The sequence below is a fragment of the Pseudonaja textilis genome, chromosome 1 (assembly GCF_049901715.1).
Source record: "Pseudonaja textilis isolate UNSWEBS1 chromosome 1, rPseTex1.2, whole genome shotgun sequence".
Taxonomy (NCBI): domain Eukaryota; kingdom Metazoa; phylum Chordata; class Lepidosauria; order Squamata; family Elapidae; genus Pseudonaja; species Pseudonaja textilis.
Window position 1 is genome coordinate 159,603,567 of NC_141990.1, and position 14,520 is coordinate 159,618,086.

Here is a 14,520-nt window from a genome sequence, read left to right on the forward strand (position 1 = left end):
GCTACACATGATTTAAATAGCAGGAGGACAAATTATTCTGAATGAATGTGCATATATGCACACACACACACACATCTTCAGGATTTTTACAGTTTTTAATTTCTATGAGCTTTTACTTGCATGCCTGTATCCTTATCATAGTATATTCATTTTCAGGGTAGCCACCATTATGGAAAGCACAAAAATTAAAGAAAACATTGTAAGCCAAAGAAATCAGGTTCACAAAATAAGGAAAAGGAAGATCTGTACAGAGAATTTGCATTTATACTTCCCATATCTTTCTATATTTTTCTAACACATAACCTCCTTCCCCAATACCTGTAGACTGTATTGCCTTTCTTTAGCCTTTCATTTCTTTCTTTTTGAGGACTGTCAACTACTGTATATCCAACCACAACTTTTTTGGTTTTCTCTTCCTTTCAAACCATTTATTCTTCCTTCATATTTTGCGAGTCAGACCCCATCAAAATGGCCAAAATAATTCAGTAAACCTGTTTAATACTGGTCTCTCACTTTGTTATTCAATCAACATTCATTTAGCATCCTTTCATTCCTATCATAGGGTCCATGAACACAGATTCCACCCAGTTGCCTCTAGGTCAACTGATACTTTGAAAAGATGTAGTAGAACACCTTTAGTGCTATGCATGCTACATGAAGCATTTTCTGTGAACTTTAACATTTTCTTCCACATTCATAAAGTTGAAATGTATCTTGTCCATCCAGTCTCTCTCTGAAGGTCTCCAGTGAGGGAGACCTACCACTTTGTGGGACAGTCTGTTCCTGAAGTGAGATCTTGTAGAATTCAGAAATCAAATTGGTAGTAAGAACACCTGGATCAGTGGTGGGATTCAAGAATGTTCTGTTCCGGTTCTGTGGGTGTGGCTTGGTGGGAAAAGTGTGGTTTGGTGGGCATGGCTTGGTGGGCATGGCAGGGGAAGGATACTGTAAAATCTCCATTCCCACCCCACTCCTGGGGGAAGGTTACTGCAAAATCCCATTCCCTCCCCATGCCACTTAACCTGCTTTCCAGCTCCGTTCTCCTATGCAGGGCAACAAAAGAAATCCCAGCCAATCAGCTGGGACTTGGGAGGCAGAGAATAGATGGGGGAGGGGCCAGTCAGAGGTGGTATTTGCCGGTTCTCCGAACTACTCAAAATTTTCACTACCAGTTCTTCAGAACTGGTCAGAACCTGCTGAATACCACCTCTGACCTGGATTCCTTTTTACACATACTACTGTCAAACCAGTTCACCTAATCCTATATTGGTGCCTTTCCTTTATTTCCCCAGTTTTGCAATTCGTTCTGTTAAATTCTATAAGGTAGCCCACAATTTAGAACAGTTTATTTAGTGACTGTTTGAAGTTATAATGGCACCGAAAAAAAGTGGTTTATAACCGTTTTTTACACTTACAACTGTTGAATCATCCCCATGGCCACATGATTAAAATTTAGATGCTTGATGCTTAATATTTATGATAGTTGCAGTCTCCTGTGACCTTCTGACAAGCAAAGCCAATGGGAAAACCTTCTTCACTTACCATGTTACTAACTGCACAACAGTGATTCACTTACCTACCATTGGAAGTAAGGTCATAAAACAGGGCAAAATTCACCTAACAAATGTCTCGCTTATCAACATAAATTTTGGGCTTAATTTTAGTTGTTAGTCAAGGACTACTTGTATTACTACACACTGTTCAAGTCAATCTAGTTCTATTTTAATCTTCTCTCTTTCTTCCAAAATTCTAGCCATTTACAAACTTGGTAACGGCTTGCAGAAATCTGATCCAACCCACTTGTTATTATTTTATTTTATTAAGGAATATCATAAGGCACTCTTGCCACAAGCTTTGTTATGGACCAAGTATACTACTCTGTATCAATGGCAATGTTCTGCTAATAAGAATTATTAGCATAATTTGCCTCATCAAGCCCAAGCTGGCTTCTGTTAATTATAGCTTCTTATCTACGTGCTCAACATGCATATTGGTAGACCTTCCTGTGTATAGAATTCCTTCTGATAGGCCTACAGTTTCTCAGATCCGCATCCTTTCTTTTATTGAAGATGGGAATACATTTGCTCACAAGGAGGAATTCTTAAAGGTTACAAATATTAGCTTGTTTCTTCAGTACCTCTGTGAAAGGTAGCTTTTCCCGCTCTTTGATATTTTTTTCACATTTCTGTCTGAAGATCAGGTTTCCCTGATGCATTTCAGTAGACCAATTATCTCCTTTCCAGACCTCCCACTTGACTGCTCTTGCCAAACTCCTATTTGCTTTTCCCATTGGTTAGCTCAGAGAGCTTAGGTCAACATTTATTTATTCATCTCTCTCTCTCCCCCTCCACTGTCTCTCACACATACACACACTTCCCCCATTCTATAAAAAATGTTAAAAGTCCCAGATAAAATGACGATAATTATTACTTTAATTATCTTGCTTTAATACGCTGTTCAGTTGGAATACAAAAGTCACATTCAGTATCAAAAAGAACTGAATACAACTTATTGATGTTCAAGAAAGCATGTTTGGACTGTAGAGGTTAAATGATTTCTGCATGTGTTCTGGGTAGATATTTTGAAGCATTTCAATCAGTATAAATAGACCTGTTATCTCAGTCTATTTTCCAAGAACAGGTTGATCAATAGACACCATACTAAATGTGTTCACTGATAAGGTTTTCTAGAAATAGCATAGGCTCTGATGATGTCAAAAGGTATCGTGTCAGGGTCTAGATATGTACATGACATACATGACATAAATGTAACTATTTCTATTGTTTGTGTTTCTTTTCAGCTCAGTCTGTCAGAAAAGATTATAATTATTCTCCCCACATCTTCTCCAAAGAGGCCAACATGTCATATCCTAGCACCCAGTCACCAATTAAATTGTTCCACACTGATCCTGTTACTGTTCAATCTAGAAGTGAAGATAGGAAATCTGCACACATCGCAAATATACCATATTCTACCATGCCTGGAAAACAGCGTGAAGAACTCACAGACATATCAATGTTAAGGAAATCTTGGGCTCCAGATGGTCCTTTCCCTGGTGGTGATAAGGTTCAAACATTTCCATTTAGCGTTGGTGAGAAATTAGATTTGATGTCAGCACTTTATGTCTTTATTTTAGATAGATGTCTGCAGAGTGAATGGCATAGCATTTGTTCTAGAAGCATCTGAATGTTTTCTACTTTAAGTCCATGGAAACAAATGTATAGTGTCAAAGTAATTATCATGAGTGACTAAGTTCTATCTGTGAATAAATCTGTCAACTACACAACTCCTTATTTTAGTTGCTATTTTTTTTAGATCTTCATGATCCAATTTAGACATGAAATAACCTGAAATGTTAACATATTCCAATCATGGTTGCATGATAGAGCTGTATAAGAGATTTCACACACTAGCTGTGATTTTCAGTTCCTTATCTAAAGCTCCTAAAAGCAGATCTGGCCCTCATAGCAGCTTTAACATATCAAATTGCTGTTTTAATCAAGATATCTATAAACATCAACATTCTGCTAGTCAGGTATACATTTAGTTATGAGCTTTGCCTCCATAAATAAACTTGCTTAAACAGCTTATATAAAGCTACACCTACAATATTCTTTCCTTCCATTTGGAAATAGCTTTTTGAAGGGTCTTCTTTGTCATTTTCAGTAATGTTGGCCATTTAATTGCTTATTAATAAGTTATCAATTTTAATAAATATGTTAAAAGCAATGTCCTGATGTTTTAGGAACTTCACTATTTGCACCCTTTATTGTGAAAATTATCCATTCGTTCATACTCTGAACTTTAAAAAAAATCACATTAAGGTTGCACAAGAAATTGGAATGCCTCACCACTCAAACCTTTTGTCATAACTTCACAAGATTTAAGCAATCAACACTCCAAATATTGAAAAAAACAACGACCTTGTTCTTTATTGCTAAATGAACTGGATAAAGATACAGATGTTATCAAGCCCTGGTTTATTTATGGCCTAGCTATTCACAGAAAATGTGGAGAACAGTGAGAGGAAAATATTTATTTGGGGTGGGGGATATGCCCAGAAAAAGGAATTTCTATCATTCATTTGCTGTTTTATTGCTCTTAGCGTAACCTAGTGCTAAATCTGCTTAACTACAGCTCATTACAAAACAGGAGGACTCCTGAATCCAAAAGAGAAGCTCAATTCCTCAACGTCGTGGCCAGAAGAATCCCCTTCTTCAAAGACACACAAAGAGGATGCCCAAGCACAGATGACATTTTCTAACGATGTAAACATCCCCAAAGGCAGGAGTCCTGAGAGACAGTCCTATTGCTTAGGAGCTAATGCTCTGGACACCAGCATAGACAAAACCCAGCTTGAATCGCAAGAGATGCCTCGGAAGAAAAGAGTCTGGTTTTCTGATTCACCTGCGACAGACAAATTAAGGAAGTTCCATACGTTCTACCTGAATGGTAATGCTGAGACTTCATTGGCTGTTTCACATTGCAGATGTTGTGAAGGGAAACCCTCACTGCCCCACCAAAACAGTTTTAGAGTTTTCACATCTCTGTGTGGTATGTTTGTGTGTTTGTATAACACAGGGGTCCCCAAACTTGGCAACTTTAAGACTTGTGGACTTCAACTCCCAGAATTCTCCACCCAGCTATGCTGGAGAATTCTGGGAGTTGAAGTCCACAAGTCTTAAAAGTTGTCAAGTTTGGAGATTTCTGGTATAACAGAACAAGAAATCTGAGAATTTAAATATGCGTACTATTTTTTATTACTCATTAGAAATACATTTTTTTAAATTAAAAAAACCTTTATTAAACATTAAAAAAGATAAATACAAAATACAATATATGCCATTAAAACAAAAAACACAGTATACATTACAAATCAATTTGACTGTGCTTATGTACCAAATGTTGTTCCAATACCTATTTCACATTTCTGGTTATTATTCATACATTAACCTCTTAAACTATTCCTTCCTTATTTATTTACTTGCAGGTTTCTATTATTTATCCATTTGTACCAGTTTTCCCAGATTGTATAATACTTGGGTCTTCCTTTTGTTTTAATTTTAGAGTAAGTTTATCCATTTCAGCACAATCATAGATTTTTTGGATTAAAACTCTCTGTTGGCATGAGATTTCCTTTCTAACACTATGCAAGCGCTAGTCTCGATGCAGTGATTCTATGCAAAATTAAATATTTTATCTCTTTTGTGCAATCACCATTTATTACCCCCAATAGAAAAATTTCTGCTTTGAGTTCTAATTAAAAGGTCATAATTTCTTTTATCCATGTTCGTATTATTATCCAATATTTCTTAATTTTCAGGCAAAGCCACCATAGGTGGAAGAAGGTGCCCCATGTTTGTTTGCATTTTCAGCAGATTGGGCTTAGATTGGGGGACACACTGGCTAATCTCAAAGGAGCCAGATACCACTGATAACACACTTTATATTGATTCTCTTTATATACCGCCGATTTTGTTATTGTGCAATTCTTTTTCCAAATTCTTTCCCAGTCTTCCAAATCAATGTTATTCCACATTTCTTGCCCATGCTATCATTCCTCTGCCATCTCAAACTCTAATAGATAATTATACATTTTTGAAATTACTTTCTCATCTGTACCCTCTAAGAGATTATCTAATTGATTTGGCTTTACTTCTATTTGGTATTCTTCCTGATCTTTTTTATACCTTGTTTTTAGCTGGAGGTACGGCCACCAGTCTACCTTCAGCCCTTGGACCCCAAGTTCTTGATTTGTTTTTAATATTCCTTAGAAATCTAGAACTTCATAATATCTAGTCATTTTTCCAATTTCTAGGGTGTTGAGATGCATCAATGCCTCTATGATGGATACCCATCCTGGAATTTTTATATAGTGTTTGTTTTTAATATCCCACCATATTCGCATTAATCAATCGCAAATTATATGTCTCTGGAAATAAGCTTGGGTCTTATTTCCTGGGTTCCACATGAAGGCATGCCACCCTGCCTGTAGGTCATGCCCAGGGGTGGGGTCAATTTTTTTAACAACTGGTTCTGTGGATGTGCCTTAGTTCGTGGGCATGGCTTGCTGGTCATGTGACTGGATGGGCCTGGCCAACTCGACATCACTCACATCAAGGGGTGCTTCTCCTCACCTGGCCTCTCATGACAGTGGGGATGTTGCAATGGTCGTAAGTGTGAAAATGGTCATAAGTCACTTTTTTCAGTGCCATTGTAACTTTGAATGGTCACCAGTGTTAGACCAAAACTCAAAAAGGGTAGGTAAACCCACGTTCAAATGTCAATCTTTCTAGCTAGCCAAGAAGCCTTGCTGAATGTCACTCATCTTGGTTCCTTGTCATTAAAAGCTTCTTTCTGGCAGGTCTGCTTCATTATTCAATTATTTCTTCAAAGTGCTAACTCCAACAGGAGAGTATTTCCTCCCAACAGCAGTGTAAAAAGCTTAAAACAACCCCTTCCCCTTTAAGAAAGTACCAGCAAGGAAAAAAAAATCTTCCTTTGGAGACAGTAAGTCTAGGCATACTGCCAAGAATGCAAGAAGGGTGGAAAAAAACAAAAGGAGATTTCTTCCAACAACTGGTTCTCCGAACTGCTTAGAAAGTTAACAACTGGTTCTAGCGAATAGGTGAAAATATGTAGAATCCCACCCCTGGTCGTGCCCCTCTATAGTTAAAATTCTTCTGTTTCTTAGAGTGGCCCATTCTTTGATCCATATTAAACCTGCTGCTTTGTAATATATTTCCCAGGCAGGGAGTCCAAATCCACCTCTGCTTCTATTATCCTGCAGTGCTCTCAATTTTATCCTTGCTCTTTTACCTGCCCAAACAAATTTCATAATCATTTTATTTAAATACAAAAAAATATATATCCAATTTTGCCAGGATCATTTGGACAAGGAAAAGTAATCTTGGTAAGATAGTCATTTTAATAGCTGCAATCCTCCCTAGCAATGATAGCTGTATTTTCTTCCATTTTTCTAGGTCTTTCTTTATTTGCTGTACTAGATTTGCATAAATATCTTCTTTTATAGTTGAACATCTTACTGTAAGCCAGATGCCCAAATATTTAACCTTTTTTGCAATTTGTAAACCTGTAACTTCCACTAATTTCTTTTTCTGATTATCTATTAAGTTTTTTGTTATCATTTTAGTTTTGTCTTTATTAATTGTTAGACTGTTACTTCCCCAAACTTCTCTCTCTCTTTTATTAATTTTGCCCCTGATTCTATTGGTTCTTCTATGAAGAGTATGTTTTTATTTATTAAATAAATCTATACAGAAAAACTAATGAGCTACCCAAACGAACTCTGGGTGGTGAATAAAATAAGAACAAAATACAGAAAAAAACCATTTAAAATGATAAACTACACTGGGGCCCCAATAAAAACTTGCATCCATTCACCAACTATCCATATCAGATATATAATTATTTTTGTTGCTTTTTAAAATATATTATATATAATTTAGCTATATCATAAAATGCTGTTTCCAGTAATAAATAGGAAATCACGGAGCTTTACTTAGCACTTTAATTCATATTATCCTTAGTACAGTATAAAAATGATCCCTCCTACTTTTAATTTATTGCATTGTTATTACACAGCCCTCAAGGACCTTTCATTTCCCTAAAACACAAACAAAATGTAAAAAAGGATGACTAGTAACAATACGAGAGTGTCCTGTAGAACTGTTTTCTCCCTGGTCTTTTTACGGGTTATCATCTAGGGCCATTCTAACACACAGTCTCTCAGACCATCCTGTATTTGGCATTATTATATATTTATTTACAGCATGGGATATCATATACGGACTAGCAATTTTAAAATCTTACTTCTCTTTTCCTTCCCAGGACTCAGGGTTTCAGTATGCTTATGTAACAATTGTTGCATATTTTTGTCATCTCCCTTACTCACTGTAGATGGTGACCTGAGTGTGCCCGAATTTGTTACATTATAATTATTGTATTGGTGGGATATGCAGTGACCCTCAGTTTAAAGTTACGATACAGCCATTTGAAAAACTGTCCTGTTTTCATTCTTATGATTAGAGACATCCTAATTCAATTTAGTAACTGAAATTGCTTTTTGTATTTAATTTTTTATCTTTTTAAATCCCGAGATATTTTTTTTTAAAAAAACAGAATTAGATTATGTTTGCAAACATTTATTGTAACTTTTATCGGGAATCATTCTTTCAACATTGCAAATAAGTGTAGGAATTGGATCAACAATTTTAATTTCTAAGTGGTCCTTAAGATATTCCATTGTAGGCAGATCTCCTAGTTAATTTCTTTCTCTCCCCTCTTCCCATTCTAGCATTTACAATTAAAAGTCAAATAAATAGTTAAGTAAATGTAAACTGATGGCAAACATACCACTATTTTTTTCTGCACCTCTAAGAAATGCTGAATTTCTTGCAAACTCCTGGTAGTCTGATTTTTATTTGGGTCATATCATGAGCTATGATGGAAAAGAAGTGGTTATTTTCTGCTGTGAGTTATATTTTATACCTAAACAAGCAAGATCTGACCACTGTAATTTCTCTAGATATCACAAAAGCTTATGATAAACTGGCTGGCAGGATTTTTAAGTATTTTGATCAAATGTGGCTTTTGCAAAAAATTGAATAAATATGTTATATATTTATTCCAGTGGTTGGATTCAAATTTTTTTTACTACCAGTTCTGTGGGCGTGGTTTGCTGGGTGTAGTTTGGTGGGTGTGGCCATGTGATGGGGTGGGCATGACTTTTTTTTTTGCTTTTTTGCATCCCCCCCCCCAATTTTGGGGCCTTCTGGGCCTCAGAGGAGCCTCTGGGGGGCGTTTTTGCTCCCAGAAGACTCCTCTGGGGCTCAGGAAAAAAAAAATGGAGCTCTGGAGAGGGCGCACAGCACCCCCACCCAGCTCCATTTTGGAATCTTCCTGGCCTCAGAAGAGCCTCTGTGGGGGCGTTTTTGCTCCCAGAAAACTCCTCTGGACCTCAGGAAGGCAAAAATTGGAGGGGGGGGAACGAGCCCCTCCCTCTATTTTTTGCCTTCCTGGGCCTCAGCAAGGGGAATCCCGGCACAGCTGATCGTATGAACAGCTGATTGTCAGGAGGGAAAAAAAAGAAAGAAATACTTTAAGGGGCGAGTGTCAGGAGGTCGGGGTGAGCAAGCATTGGGAGGGCGGGACAAGCAAGCAAGGGGCAACTGGGTCGAGGGCGTGGCCAGCCAGAATTTACTACCGGTTCGGCGACCCATGCCAAATCCTTGCCACCCCGGCTGAATACCACCACTGATTTATTCATTCATAATTAGTTAGACTAACAGAGTTGGAAGGGAACTTGGAGGTCTTCTCAGTCCAACCTGCTCAGGAACCCTATAGCATTTTAGACAAATGGCTGTCCAGTCTCTTCTTAAAACCTCCAGTGTTGGAGCATTCACATCTTCTGGAGGCGAGTTGTTCCACTGATTAATTGTTCTAACTGTCAGGAAATTTCTGCTTAGTTTTAGGTTGCTTCTCTACTTGATTAGTTGCCATGCATTGTTTCTTGTCCTGATCTCAGGTGGTTTGAGAATAGATTGACTCCCACTTCTTTGTGGCAGCCCGTGAGATATTGGAACACTGCTATCATGTCTCCCTAGTCCTTTTCATTAAACTAGACATACCCAATTCCAGCAACCATTCTTTATAGGTTAATGTAATAATATACTTATATATTTATTCATATATCAGTCATAATTTATTATAAACGATATATATTCTTATGTTGAAATGAATCCTAAAAAAGTATCTGATCGCCTGACTTCTTAAATATAATTTCAGAGTAGCTTCCTTGTACCATTAATAATGTATAATTAATGAGAGCCAAATTGGTGTAGTGGTTAAGGTGCTGATGTAGAAACTGTAGATCATAAATTCTAATCCCACTTTACGCATGAAAGGCAGACTTTGTGTTAGTCACTGTCTCTCAGTCCAGCTCACCTCACAGGGTTGTTGTTGTTGTGAAGAAAATAGGTGGTGGGCAGAGGTGGTATTTAGCAGGTTCTGACCAGTTCTGAAGAACCGGTAGCGGAAATTTTAATTAGTTCGGAGAACCAGCAAATTCCACCTCTGACTGGAGATTTTACAGTATCCATCCCCTGCCATGCCCACCAAGCCACGCCCACAGAACTGGTAGTAAAAAAAATTGAATCCCACCACTGGTGGTGGTAGCATTAGTCACATATGCTATCTTGAGTTTACAAAAAATAAAGACAGGATAAATCAAATAAATGATTTCTTTATTAAGAAGTATTATATTTCAGTGAAATTAAATATAAACTAGTTTTTCAAGAAGATAACAGATCAGAAATTATGACTGCAGTTTTTATTTAATAGAAATTTGTTTTTTATTCTGCTATATTGTTGTTATTAGTCGTGAAATCATGTCTGACACATTGTGACCCCATGGGCAACGTTCCTCCAGGCCTTCCTGTCCTCTATCATCTTTTGGAGTCCATTTAAGCTCATGCTGACTGCTTTAGTGACTCCATCCAGCCACCTCATTCTCTGTCATCCCCTTCTTCTTTTGCCCTCAATCGTTCCCAGCATTAGGCTCTTCTACAGTGAGTCCTTCCTTCTCATTAGGTGGCCAAAGTATTTGAGTTTCATCTTCAGGATCTACCCTTCTAAAGAGCAGTCAGTGTTGATCTCCTCTAGGACTGACTGGTTTGATTGCCTTGCAGTCCAAGGGACTCACAGGAGTCTTCTCCAGCACCATAGTTCAAAGGCCTCAATTCTTTGTTGCTCAGCTTTCCTTTTGGTCCAACTTTCATAGCTATACATTGCAATTGGGATTCTGCTATATAAACAAACATAAATGACTTCTGATGCCACTGGGCTCTAGTAAGACTATTGATGTGCTCAGGATTTGTGGTTTAAGTGATTTCTACTCTCGCTCTCCTTCAGTATGAACATGTGATGATGGGTTATGAGTATTTTTTTTAATCTAATCAAGGGAAAAGTTACAGACAGGCTATTTTATAGAAGTGTTTTTGGCCTCTCCTAGCTAAGATAAAGTATATATCTGTTTTTTTCCTCTAGATATAGAAATTGCTCAAAACAACAAGAAAAATGGGCGCATCGTGGGAGAGATTGCTTTCCAGTTAGACAGGCGTATCCTTGCACATGTGTTCCCTGGAATCACACGGCTCTATGGATTTACAGTATCCAATATTCCTGAGAAAATAAAGCAAGTAAGTGATTCTATCTCAACACTTAAGAGATAAATTGAGATTTTGACAAGATTGTAGACCTGAATAAAACTTAGAGGCCCAGCTTTTGTGGCAGAGGAAGGCCGCCTCTCAAGATGTCAAAGAAGAGAACGCTGGTCATAATAAAAGTGGATCTCCTTGTATTGCCTAGGAGAGCTCAGTTTAAAGTGTAAAACAAAACACCTTTTTCTCAGGCTAGGTGATAATTTCTTGTCGATAGAATTACTTCTGTTGGTAGAGGGAAGATAGTTCTATCTTCTATTTTCTATAGTTAATAGAATTACTTCTATTGTTACGTTCCACACCTGATATATCAGAGTTCTTCATAAACTGATAACTTTTAAGTTTTCATTTTATAGATCACGTTAACATAATCAAACCTTATTTTTCTTCTAAACCAAATACCTTTCCAAACTGTTGTATGGATGTAGATTTAGGCAAAAGACACTAATTATTAATAAAAGGTAAAATAGCATGTTTGCATTGTGATAACTGGTGTTTTATCTACTTTCATTTGCAAAATATCATTTGATTGTCTAATAAACAGGCCAATGATCTCAAACAAAGTTAACTATGAGCAGAGATGAAAGCTATTCTTAATCATATCCAGAGGACATCTTAATAAATGAAGAAATAATTGCATTTGTTAACTCTAGCTGAGATAGTTAGATGTCATATTTTAACCCACCTGTTAAAAAAAGGAAGGGATTCCAATTTTTATTAAAATAAGTTCTAAAAACATAATCTGCCTCATATCAAAACTTTTTCCTATTTCCAGGGAAGCCACCACTGCCAACTCAATTTCTATGCATACGTTCCTAAACTGATCATTATATTTCTAAACTAATACCTAAAACTGTGATATTCAGTTCTTCATTTTTATTTTGGTCACTAATCAGCACAAAACATTTATATGAAAGGAGTGCATGAACAGGTCTTATTTCAACTTTCAGTAAAGAACTAGAAAGATTTTCTTTATGCATTTTCCCCCAAATATACCAGATGAATATGTAATAAAAATCCAGAAGAGTCAGAGTTCATTGCTGCTACATTAAATTTGTTAGGTCCAGCTACAAATTTGCATCTGAATCTTCTCAGCCTTGGTTTTTTTATGAATTAAAAACTCATTCATATTCATGCTATAAGTAACTGTAATGATATTGTAGTGATGTTGCAGTAGAGGACTCTGAGTTTATGTGTGTGTATATGCAGGGATTTAGACAGAGCAATCTTTTTTGCATTTATAAGAATTTTTCCAGGACTATCAAAACTGAAGGTTTGGATCATGCATGCATGAGGAAACTTACATCAATAATACAAACATCCACAGACTTGCAAAGCTTCAGAATTGTATCAGGAGATTAGCCAACTTAAATAGAAAATATTACAACAATAGTACTGTGTTTTCCAGAAAATACAACCTACCCTGAAAATAAGACTTAGCATGATTTTTCATGCTGTTTGCAATATTAGCCCTACCCCCCCAAATAAGCCCTACTTCAGAGTGTCATCAGAAGGGGTGGGGCAGTGGGTGTGGCCAGCATAGGAGGTGCCAAAGACCAGATGGTGTCTGGAAGCAGCTGCAGATAAGGAGGAGGCATGTGATCTGTCCCACCATCTGTCTTTGCTTGCAGAGTGTACAGTGGAGCTGGAGAACCAGACTGGACAGCGGAGGCCAAGAGCAACCCCCAGAGGGCCTCCCCTCCACTGGCCTGCCAGGGCCCCTTTGCCAGCAGCCACTGGTGGAGCCATGTCACCTTACCTCCTCTGCTGCCTTCAAGCTGCTGAGTGCCTTCCTGCTGGTCTACTTGGTGCTGTAGATTCCAGGCTACAAGATGAGCCCAGCGCTCTTCGGACCCTGGTGCTGGTGGGTGCTAGCTTTCTTGCTGGCTGTGCAATGCGATGTGAGTGGCCAGCTCCTCCAGTATCAGGGGGCATTCCGGAGGTCATAGATCTGGGACTACTTGCCCCACACCAGGCAGGAGCAGCCCAGCAGGATGGCTGAAAGCAGTGCTGTCAGGAGGGTGAAGAGCCCCCAGAAAGGCCAGCAGCAGCAAAGGCAACTGCTCAGTAGCTAGTGGCCAAAAGTGTCCCAGGAGCAGCAGAGCCAGCAAGCAGGGCAGGGGGAGGCGGGGGTATGCCAAAAACTTGGGCCATTGTGCCTGCAGACAAGCAAGTGGTGGGATGGAGAGGACGGGCCCAGTGGGCTCGCTGCCTCCTGTATGCGGAAAAAATAATAAGCCCGAGTGCTTATTTCAGGGCCTAAAAGAATATAAGACCAGGTCTTATTTTTGAGGAAACATGGTACTATAAAATCCATTTCACAAATTTCCAAAAAAACTGTACAATTGTCATATTTTTCTTTTCTGCTCCTATTAGTGTTATACAAAATTCAGGCTGATTTACACTTCCATAAAATATTAACCATAGGTTTATATCTGATAATTCTTAGGTCTCCACAAGATCTTTAGATGGTTCTCTAGATGAGAAAAAGTATCGAGCTATAACCCAACGTTATCATAACCTGATTACCCGCTTGGAGAAAATGGGCTACCGCACCGATGTCCACCCAGTGTTTAGTGAATTTCTTATCAACACCTATGGCATCCTGAAGCAAAGGCCTGACCTCAGCTCTAACCCCATGAATGACAATCCTAATGATCTCAGAAAAATGGTGATAGACATTGTCCCAGCTAAATTCCTTGGTGATACCTTACTGCTCTTGAACTGTTTGTGCGAACTTTCCAAAGAAGACAACAAGGCCCTTTTTGCCTGGTAGTGCCTCCTGCAATGTCCTCATTTTTAATAGAAAGAGCACCTAAGCATATCATATACATAATAAAGAAAGCTGCTAAAAGAGGGTGTGGGATAATATGTGTATGATTTTTTAAAATTAAGCTGTGGCTGTCCAAATCACTGCTTCATGTTGTATATAATTTGGTTTTGGGCAAAGTTTATATTTCGTGATATTTTTGAAAACGTGCTGTATTGATAATGTTTCACTAGTAACTGCTATGTCAGGGTATATTTTGATGGGAATATTAATAAAATAAAATAGGAGCGGTTGTTTGTTGCAACAGTTTAAAAACTCCCAGTTAAATCCTGCATTATTTCTGTCAGATTATAATTTTATTTTACTTGTTCCACAAAGGTATGACATAACTTACTTTAAAATTTGAATGTTTTTAAAGAAATGCATCTCTTTCTTGTGCCTATAACAAACCTGGGACATTTTGTTTCTGTGGGAATAACATGTATATAACTTCCTTTGGATTGACACAGC

At 37.9% G+C, this 14,520-nt stretch overlaps 1 protein-coding gene across 1 annotated transcript; it reads left to right on the top strand.

Annotated features, from left to right (window-relative positions):
* The first annotated feature begins 3,983 nt into the window (after positions 1 to 3,983).
* On the top strand, positions 3,984 to 14,302 carry SPATC1L (spermatogenesis and centriole associated 1 like). The gene is made up of 3 exons (XM_026707829.2): positions 3,984 to 4,452; positions 11,068 to 11,219; positions 13,690 to 14,302. The coding sequence occupies exons 1-3, from the start codon at positions 4,251 to 4,253 to the stop codon at positions 14,014 to 14,016; spliced, it is 681 nt and encodes a 226-aa protein (XP_026563614.2). The 5' UTR covers positions 3,984 to 4,250; the 3' UTR covers positions 14,017 to 14,302.
* The last annotated feature ends 218 nt before the right edge of the window (positions 14,303 to 14,520 follow it).